The 10,251-nt window shown below is 40.2% G+C and overlaps 2 protein-coding genes across 2 annotated transcripts in view; one reads left to right on the top strand and one right to left on the bottom strand.

Annotated features, from left to right (window-relative positions):
- Positions 1-968, bottom strand: part of LOC103913554 — a 21,128-nt gene extending 20,160 nt beyond the window's left edge. Inside the window, exon 1 of the mRNA XM_009320054.1 lies at positions 924-968. Within this exon, the coding sequence (XP_009318329.1) occupies positions 924-968 (45 nt within the window). The remainder of the gene's footprint in view (positions 1-923) is intronic.
- Positions 969-2,835: 1,867 nt separating this feature from the next.
- Positions 2,836-10,251, top strand: part of TECPR1 (tectonin beta-propeller repeat containing 1) — a 22,028-nt gene continuing 14,612 nt past the window's right edge. Inside the window, exons 1-7 of the mRNA XM_009319999.1 lie at positions 2,836-3,066; positions 4,782-4,964; positions 5,475-5,597; positions 6,279-6,404; positions 7,932-8,106; positions 8,203-8,303; positions 9,780-9,883. Coding sequence (XP_009318274.1) covers positions 2,836-3,066; positions 4,782-4,964; positions 5,475-5,597; positions 6,279-6,404; positions 7,932-8,106; positions 8,203-8,303; positions 9,780-9,883 — 1,043 coding nt within the window. The remainder of the gene's footprint in view (positions 3,067-4,781; positions 4,965-5,474; positions 5,598-6,278; positions 6,405-7,931; positions 8,107-8,202; positions 8,304-9,779; positions 9,884-10,251) is intronic.

The raw sequence follows: 10,251 nt of genomic DNA, 5'->3' as shown, positions 1-10,251 counted from the left end.
GGCCACGGCCCCCGCGCAGGCGGCGCCCCAGCCCCGCAGGGGCTCTTAAGCCGATCTGGCCTTAATGCCCGCCTGAAAAAGCAGCGTGTGCCCTCCGCTATCTGCACCTCGGATTGCTCCCAGGTGTTATTTACGCTCTGTTAAGTTTGTAAAGCGCTTTGAGATCCCCGCGGATACAAACCAGTGCATGCATGTCTTTATACGAGTATTGGATAAGCTTGCCACGCGCGTTCATTGGAAATGGAGGTGAAGCTTGTCTGTGCGCGTTTTAGCTTGGAACACATTGAGTCCTGTGGTGGTTCGCCCCCGTGGGCACCTACATGAGACCCTACCACGGCCACGATCTGAAGGCAGGGGCACATCCCCTCTCTGCTGAGGAACTTCATTACTTTTATAACGTGCAAGGAGTTGGGATATTTTTATTGAATTCTGTGGCAATCAGTGTTACGCCAGGCAGACGGAAATTTTAATTAACAACGTGTCATCTTCATTTAGGTAGTTACAGTTCCATTGGAAATTACCTGGCTGAGCTGAGGGATGAGGAAGAATTTAGCAGGTGTGGGTCAGGTTTTTTCCAGTCCCCTGAGAATACTGGGCAACTTCTGCATTTACTGAAATGCACATGAGTCACCAGCACTGAGCATCCTTCAAAATCAAGCAACATTTGTCTTCACCTTCTGCAGCACACCCAGTGCAAAGGGGCCTAAACTGAAGTCTTAAAAGTAGTTTGTAATCCCAAGTGCGTTTGGGATTTTCCCATGATTCTTCAAACACTCTCTCAAAAGTTCAGAAGAAAATATGCAGAAACTCTCACTTATCTTGGCTGCCTTGAGCATTTTAACCCAGTTGCATCTGCCTGGATTATCTTAATTCTGTCCCATCTATATTTTTCCTAACTTTATAATCTTTGGAACTTTCACTACCTTTTTCTCAACTGTCCCAGGTACTTTTCTGCCTGCCTGGACCATCGTTCCAGGTATGGACCTTCACTTATATATTTGTCTACCTTTAACACACCCAAGCATCACTTCTCTTTATTATCTGGCTAGGTAGGTATCTTCATTGCGTTATCCATAATGCTTCCCTTACTCCAGACTCGCTGGCATTCTGGTTGCTTAAGATTAAATGCATAATATTTTCCTGTTATAAAGACTGCCTTGCAGAATTTTAAGTGCTAATACTGAAAGGCTTATTTTCATGGCCTCTATTTTCCCAGTGTTACACACATTATAATTTTCACCTCATCTTCACTTTGTTCCGTTCCATTTTTTCCATACTTTGTCCTTCTGTACTATCCTGCTTTTACTAATGTAGAAAGGCAGGACGTAAAGAGGATAAACGGCTGGTCCAAGAGCAGACAAAGGCAGTAATACATGCCTTCATACTCGCAGCAACAAAGAAAAAAAAAGGTCAGAACTAGAGGATTCATCACAGTTATGCTGCCACAACTAATAGGAGAATTTTGCTCGTGATCTTCTCCTGGCCTCGGTCGTTCTCTGCTGCTATAAATTTTCTTCTCAGTGTTACCTGTTATTCACCTGGTGGATCCAGGTTTTTAGGTACTTAGCAGCAGCAGTTCTAGGAATCAAAGAATTCTGAAACATCCTCCCTGGGATCCCATGTGAATTTACTGTGCTGTTCTTTGACACTGGCCTAGCTGTTTCCAGATTCTCCACAGTTTTACCTCGGCCATTCAAATACACTGTACAAGCTGTGTCATTATCAGTCAGAAAGCAGGCAGGCAAGTCTCCTTAGGCTCTTGTGTTGAAAGCACAGTTGCCGTTTCACAACAAACAAGCAGCGTTTCACGCTGACTCCAAGCAAGGATTCCTCTTTTCTTTCATTGTGTTGGATCTGAGTCCTCTTTTCTACCTTTCCCCTCCTGGTCCCCCACTGCACAGTTAATAGAACTGTAGGCAAAGTTCAAAATACTCATCAGTAGTTCTGACTGTCAGACATATAGAACAACTGAAATTTGTTCAGTTTAATGGCACCCAGAAGGCCAAGTGACAGAAATACGCTGGCCTTTCTTGACTTCTAAAAGGCCTGGCGTATACCTACCTCACATAAAATGCTGACCCCTCCATGAAGGGTAGCGCTGCAGTGCCCAGAAAATGGCAAGTTATTAAGTGGTAAATAGACTCAACCCGGTCTCTGCTGTCAAACCACACTCTCCGTGTTCTTAAATAAATATCACATCTATGTATATTAAATAAAGATCAGATCCCAAAGTGGTCACCAGAATGCTTTGGAAGGAGGCTTCCTGGCAGCAGTAGGTAATAGGTCCATCGATTAAAACTAGATGTGTGCTTATGGAGAAGCTCTCTTTCACATCTTTTCCTTTGTGCCTGTGTAGCTATGTTGGCGTACGCCAAGAGGAGGCTGAGAAGGAGATACCGTAAGATATCATGGCTTTGTGGAACTGAGATGAGTGGTGTGTGTAGCACCACCAGCATTACCACCTCTTGAGAGCGAAGCCTTCTGCTATAAAACAGTCCGTGCTACTTCATCTCAGTTTAGTGTTAACTTCTGTCCTCAGCCTGCCAAAGCTGTCCTATTAATGTTGCGAGCTCTTGTAGGATGGACAATAGTGTGCCGGTAGCAAGGTCTTTCACATGGATTTTCAGAGCCATCTAAGAGGGGTAACTGCACAGCTCTGACTGAAGGAGATCTGGCTGCCAGCTTTGCATGGGCTCTTTTTAAAAGATCATTCTTTACATCTTTATTTAATAATTTGACTGATGATGGCTCAGAGCAGAACTGATGTACAGTAGGTTCAAGATCCATTTTTGAAAACTGTCATTTTCATTAATACCTCCTTTTTGCCTTTCAGACATGGCCATGCCCAGTTCCCTTTTGTGGGCTGTTGACATTTTTGGGAGGGTTTACACTCTGTCTACTGTTGGCCAGTACTGGGAACTCTGTAAGGACACACAGCTGGAATTCAAACGGGTCTCTGCTGTCAAAGAGTGCTGCTGGGGAATAGCCTGTGATCATCAAGTATACACCTATGTGTTCTCGGGTGACGTTCCTATTAGATACCAGGAAGAAACCTATGAGAATCAGGTATGAAGTGTTACGGGGGCCTCTATCACACTGCCACATATTCATCAGAAAGGAATGATAGCAAATCTGTACATCAGCCATCTCTACGTGTTTTTCTCACGGAAGATTGTTTGGTTTTATTTGTTTCCATTTTTTACCTGATGTTTCTGAAGAGTATATATGTGCCAAATAGCACATATATAGTTCATTAAACATTCAACAGTTTAATTCCCAAAGGAAGGTTATACTTCCCTGCTCTTACCAAAAGCAACGCCAGCGTGCACTACGGCCTATTTTATATGAGCCATTTCAGACTGGAACGTTCACCCTTTTCACCTGATGTTTTCCTTTCCTTAGTGACAAATACACAATCCCCTTAAGAAAATGTCCAGTGTAACTTCTAGGCAACAAAGATACATTATCAAAAATGTATTATTCTTAAGAAAATACTGGTTTTCAGTGTTTCAAAGAATTCTCTGATAAAGGCATAACTCTCCATTGAAGTACAATGTTTCCAGCTTTTTTGCATAGAATTGTGAAGATGATCCTTCCTATGTGACGTACTTCAAAAGAATGTCTTTTAAATAGTATTTTAAAGGAAATCTATCTATTTTGTTTTTAAGTTAACCAAAAGTTATTTGAGAGAGTAAACTGAAGGATTTTCTTGAGCACATTTCTCTGATTTCTAACGGGCAACAGGATAAATACAAGTTGAGAAAAGACATTAACTTATCTGCATGGGTAAAAATGCAACAAATTAATTTTAAACATTATTTAACATTGATACAATTTCCCAGCCATTTAAGAATGTTCCTTTTGTTATGTAAACATGTTCTTTAAAAATGCAAAACTTTAAATTTTATTTGTTATTTTAAAACTTTTGTTTTGTTTGTTCTAGACTATGAAAAAATGGAAAACAAAATACTAGAAAGCACAAAAGGAAATATTCTGCAAGAGCTAACAATGACAAAATTAAACTCAAATAGTTTACAGATAATGTGCAAAGCAATTTAGCCAGATTCCTAGTAAAAGTAAATAATATTTTGCGTAAAAATTATAGAAGGATTTTGAACCACTCATTTTCCACATGCCCTAAAATGTAACACTATTACATGACATTTTTTGCCAGTATTTCTATAGTAGGTAAGAGTGTGGGGAAAAAAAGAAAAAACACAGCTGCATTGGCAAAAACCCTAGCAAGTTATTTGTTCTGTAACTGATTAAAGCCAGATTTGGAAAAAAACCCCTCGGTATAACATAAGATACAGGGAAGATTTACTGATATAGTTATCTTGACACAGTTTCCGGCACAGAAGCTATGCTATTTTTCTAGTGCAGGCAAGATACTAATCGTCTTTCTCATGGAGAGTAGATTAGAGATCCCAAGGCCATCTATACAGCATTATCCTAATGCTGCAGTATCATGGTGCCATACATCACCAAAGAAAAAAGCACTATTAGCAGTAAAATATATCATCAGATGTTCCTATTTATGTAGCTGAAAATGACTTGGCTGGGACTAGCTCTGCAGTCAGCCCTTCTTTGAGACTTAAAAAAGCTTCCTCCAAAGACTATGTTAGGTAGGGGCTTACAGTGTGAACGCTTTCTCACTCACCCCAGGAATTTATTCCTCTTCTACTGCAGAAAGTAAGAAATGTATCATTTATGACTCCCTGTAGATGTCCAATGAGATGATATGATCTCAAATAAAATATTTTATTTATTATTTCTGGCAGCGCTGGAATCCAGTTGGTGGCTTTTGTGAGAAATTACTGCCCAGTGACCGCTGGCAGTGGAGTGATGTGAGCGGGCTAAAACATCAGCAGCTTGATAGTTTCACACTCCCTTCACCACACTGGGAGTGGGAATCTGACTGGTATGTGGATGAAAATATTGGAGGGGAACCAACAGAGAAAGGGGTAGGTGAACAATACCAAAAAGAGATCTATTCTGGGAATCCTTAGTCTGTAAAATAAAAGGCATTTTTATAGAAGTGTAAAAGGTCTGTAAAAATAAAAGGCACTTAACTTCCCATAGCTACTTCTTTCTGGGAAATAGCTCAGTTATAATACAGCACAAGGAAGGATCTTGTTTGGAGGCTTTTTAAGTCTATAGGAGCTGCTATAGAAGCTTTTTTCTTTTGATCGGGTCTGAAATGCTGGCAACTGGATGCCACTGTTATTTAAGATCTTTACTATGAAGAAAGTAAAATGCTTTACTGTGTCTTGTTTGTTCTCTGTATATCATGCAGAGGAATTTGGACATGATTCATAAATCATTCATGGAATTAGCTGATCTGTTAATCAGGGCTGTTGAGACATGCACAGTAACCTTTACTGTATTTGTAGGAGTGACTCTTGTGCAGAATTGCTCCGAGTTACGATTTCAAGCTTTCCCTGATTTTCACACAAGAAAACCTCTGTTTGCAGGGCTGGACTTACGCCATAGACTTCCCCAGCACCTACACAAAGGATAAGAAATGGAATTCTTGTGTCAGACGCAGGAGGTGGATCAGATACAGGAGATACAAATCACGGGACATTTGGGCGAAGGTTCTGGATATCTTTTAAATATTAAATAAACTGATTTTCTGAAATAATCAATTACAAGTGCAGGGAAATTCATTTTTTATCACTGCTCTGTAGGCTGGACCTGGATTCCTTGACTTCCAACTTGTAATTCTTGCAAGCATAAATGGAAGGCTGGGATTTTTCATAGAAACCTGTGGTAATAAGGTGCCAAATCTCACACTAATGCAGTTGGAGATAGATGCTCAGCTCCTTTGCAAATTTCAAACCAACTTTTTAACTTCCTTTGGTTGTTTGACAAAGCACTCTTTCGAGGTGGCACCTGTCTAGCATCATTCACCAGCTGCATCCTTTATCTGTATGAATAACTGTTCTTTAATAATTGTTGTTCCATTCTAAGAATGTACAAAAATTGTAATTTGTGATGTTCCAGCTTTTCAGTTCCAAGAACGTCTGTATGCACTGTTCTGTGAGTAAAAATTTCCTTTAGTTAGGGGATGAAACACAGACTTCTTTGCGCTGCTTCGGCAGTGTTTCCCCTCTCTCTGCCTATAGCAGCCTTGAATGAGAGGAAGAATCTCCATGCTCAGCCACTCTAGTGAGCAATACGTAAACCAATCTGCAAGAAACGAGTTAGGCCACCAGCCAAATCGCCTATCTATTTGCAGTGTCTCCTCTTCTCAATCTTCCTTCTCTTTGCTTCAGATCGTATCACATGATGATCCAGATCAGTTGCCAGATCCTTTCAATGATATCTCCATTGGAGGATGGGAAATCACCGATGAGCCTCTTGGCCGTTTATCAGTATGGGCAGTTTCTTTACAAGGAAGGGTATGTGCATGTTCACTAAGTTTTGTAATGTTTTACTACTGAAAAGGACTTGAATGCTTTTAAAGCAAGGCAGGTTTGTTACTGTTTTATGTTGGTAAGGAAATAACGCTGTTTGTGCATCTGGCAGAGGATGTAAAAGCAGCTTTGGGACTACATTGTGTAACAACTTGTGCTGCAAAGGGAAAGGCTTAGTATCTCGTAGGATTGCTGTTTTATGGAAGCCTTAAACCTCTGTAAACAGGTGAATCTTAAAAACTTGGGCTGAGTAGTGTCTTATATCCTGAAAAATGCCCAGAATGCAGACTATGGCACTGGTAACAAAGAGAAGGAGCCTTAAAACCTGATAAAGATTCTTGCAAAGTATTGTGCTGTGTCTCTGTGGTGGAGAGTCAGGAGTGATTCAAGAAAGAGTTTGCAGAATGGTTTTCTAAGACTTACTGATCAGAAATTGGTAACCTCCTGACTTGGCAATGTGGAATCCAGCTCTGGAATGTTTTCAATTTATTTTCTATTGAAAACTATACATCTTTCTTTTTCTTTTTTGTTTTTAGGCCTACCATAAGGTCTCTCCTCTTTTGCTCAGTGCTGTAAAGATTTGATTCTTGCTTTCCTTCCTTCATCCTTACAGCATATATCTGACATTCCTTTGTCTCTAGACAATTTCTAACTTGTGGTCTCACAGGGAAGAATGTAACAGTTTTAACAGATAGCCTGAGATTTCAGTCACATTTGGTACTGCCTGGAGAGGCAACCAATCTTGGTTAAATTGTTTAAAATACAATTCCTTATGCCTCATACTTCCTAGTAATATGTGACCAGCATCCCACTCTACAGGCTTACTTGACTGACATTGTAAAATGCTTTCATTTCCCAAGTAGAAGTCCCCAGAGAAATAAAGTATTTCTAAAAATGAGGATTTAGCACTCAGCAGTCAGGTTTTGGAGCACTCACATGACTACCACAGGATGCTGTCTAGGTTTGACCTTCCTGTTTTGACTGTGAACTATAGAAAAGCACACAGACAGTAGGACCAAGACTAGCAAATGGACTGGATGTCACTGAAGGCTGCACAGAGAATGGAATTTTTTATCCATATTGTGGCAAGCTCTGTTCAGTGAAAGTGAGGTCGGGCTATCATCTAACAGTAGCATTTTTGTGTTACATAGTTGTTCATTCTTGGTTTATATAACATGCCCTGAAATACACTGAAGTGTTTTTTAAATGGTGAAATATACACAGAACTTGTAGCAATAGGTTACTGTACCCGATCCAGATTCGCTTCCATGATAAAGCTAGTCTGTAGAAAAGCCTCCTCCCTTAGCACATAAGGAAATAGTCTTCAACTGCATAATCAACATCAAAAAAATACCTTTAAAGGTCAGAGTGCATACACTGCACTGCATAAAAAAATCCTGTTGTTAAAGGAAGACTGTTCTTTCCAGTTTGTCTTCATGCTTGTCTCAATGGTTTCATTATTGTAGTGATATTTTTCTAAGTTTTATTTGTTTTTTTTAAAAACTTTTCTAGGTATGGTACAGAGAAAATGTTTGCCATCACAATCCAGAAGGTTCCACGTGGTCCTTAATCACGACTCCTGGTGAAGTTGTACAGATCAGCTGTGGACCATATGACCTCCTTTGGGCAACTCTTTGGGAAGGGCAAGCTATTGTGAGAGAAGGAATTGATAGGAATAACCCTCAAGGTAAAGTTTGTTAAATTTAGCTGGAAACCCCTTTGATTTGTATAGTGTCGAATAAGAAACTAACCTACAATACCCTCTGGTTTTGGTTTCTTGCAGGAATTTCCTGGAGTATTGTGGAGTCTCCAAGCTCTGAAAATGGGATTATGCACGTCTCTGTGGGTGTTGATGTGGTATGGTGTGTTACAAAGGATAGAAAAGTAAGAGGTGTCATGATCTGGTTCTGTTTTTTTCTTACTTTTTTCTATCTGCTTTTCTCAAACAGGCATGTAACTTTCATAGGAAACATTGGTGATTTGGACTCACTATCCTCATGGTTTGGGGAATTCTAGTTCCCCTTGCTGTTATGAGAATGCTCTGCGGTTTGTGATATACATAGTTGCGTTTAATTTAAGGAAGACCTTCTGCTTTTCTCTTGGAAGGAATTTTCTAAACCCAAGTCAGACAGATGTGGTAGGTGGGTGGGGATGTTGGTGGGGATGTAATAAGGGGTCTACTTCTAAGGGACATTAAGCATTGAAATTGAAGGGACTCCTAGCTGCTGAGTCTTGTTTCCACATGGTCTGAAGGTTACATCAAAAGCGGCATGGGGAATATTTTCATTTACGCTTTTCTATATGATCCTGTTTTTTTATCTTCCTACTGTAACTGTTCCCTCTTCAGCCTTTTAATGTAGTTTTTTTGTATTTATTAAGTGACATATCTGTTATGTGTGTGTGATTACTTTCTTACTGGGGTTTTAACTTAGAATCGTAGAATATCTCAAGTTGGAAGGGACCCATAAGGATCATCGAGTCCAACTCCCTGATCCTCACAGGGAGTCTTGAAAGTCTTGAAGAATGTAATAGAGTGCTCTTGTGCTGGTTGCAATCAAATCCCTTCATATTTAATTCAAAAACATAGATGAATTCTGTGCATGTATAGCAGTTTTAAGCAATTGAGTTACTCTGGTTTAATGAGTTACTACTTGTCAGCTGAGCCATGGTAACAGACTGTGTCCAGCCTGCTCCATCTGCCAGATAAAACCACTATAATAAATGTGGATAAGCTAGCATGTTTTTCTTCAGATCTGCCACAAGATAGTCAAGTACACTGGCTGTTACATGATTCAACCAACAACTTCTAAAGTAGCTGCTTGCCACTATATGACTATATGCTAAATACAGATGGAAATTTTTCCAGGTACCCAACCCGTAGACACTTTTGGATTGGTAAAAACTAATCTAAGGGGTAACAATTTAAAGAGCTGTACCACTGAAAAGATCCCTCTGACAGTTCCCTCCGTCAGCCCTGCTTCTAGGGTTTGAACACAAGAACACTATTTAGAAGCCCATTCAGAGTGACCAAAAATAGCCTACAGTTGACATGTTAATAGAAAGTATTTTTCCAATGGCAGGGAAACTAACTCTGTCACAGAGAGTCATAACAAAAAGTCTCCTTGTGGGCTGTTCTGGCTGTAGTTGCTCACAAGGACACACAGTCTGGGTACTACTAAGAGAATTATTTTATCTTTACCCGATAAAGAAAAAGAACCAAGGAGGTAAGAGACTTCTTAAGGCAATGCGGCAAGTCAGTATTAGAGATTAAGACTAATCCACTGAAGAAACTAAATTCCAGCTGTCTGCTTGCTAATGCAGAAGGAGCAAAATTTAGACTTTTTGCTGTTGCTATTGTAGGTGTGGTTTAGAAGAGGAGTGAACTCACATAATCCTTGCGGAACAAGCTGGATTGAAATGGTTGGAGAAATGATGATGGTAACTGTAGGCTTAAATAACCAGGTAAGACAGCTGTATACCAGTTATGAGGATATTTATGTTCCCTTTGTACAAGCAGTATTCCCACATGGTGAGGACTGTCAGCAGCACCAATATGGACAGCTGAACAAGAGGTCCATGTGCTTGAACTGCTAGGAAGGAATGCATGGCTGAATTCTTCACCAGAAGAAGAACAGTCAGCATAGCATGTCTCTTGTATGGCACATTCAGGTGCAAACAGTTTCCTCTTGATGGTACAGAATTTTATACTGCATCTACAGCATCAGCATTACGGAAGAACACAAAAGGAAAGTGCCGTGTCCAGCAGGTTTTTGTGCTGTATTTTCCACCAGTGCACCTTTTTTGTAGCTGGTGTCTACCTGCAATCCATGCC

This window comes from Pygoscelis adeliae, unplaced genomic scaffold, assembly GCF_000699105.1.
Source record: "Pygoscelis adeliae isolate BGI_AS28 unplaced genomic scaffold, ASM69910v1 Scaffold242, whole genome shotgun sequence".
NCBI lineage: Eukaryota > Metazoa > Chordata > Aves > Sphenisciformes > Spheniscidae > Pygoscelis > Pygoscelis adeliae.
Note: the sequence above shows the minus strand (reverse complement) of the source record. Positions and strands in the feature narration are given on the sequence as shown.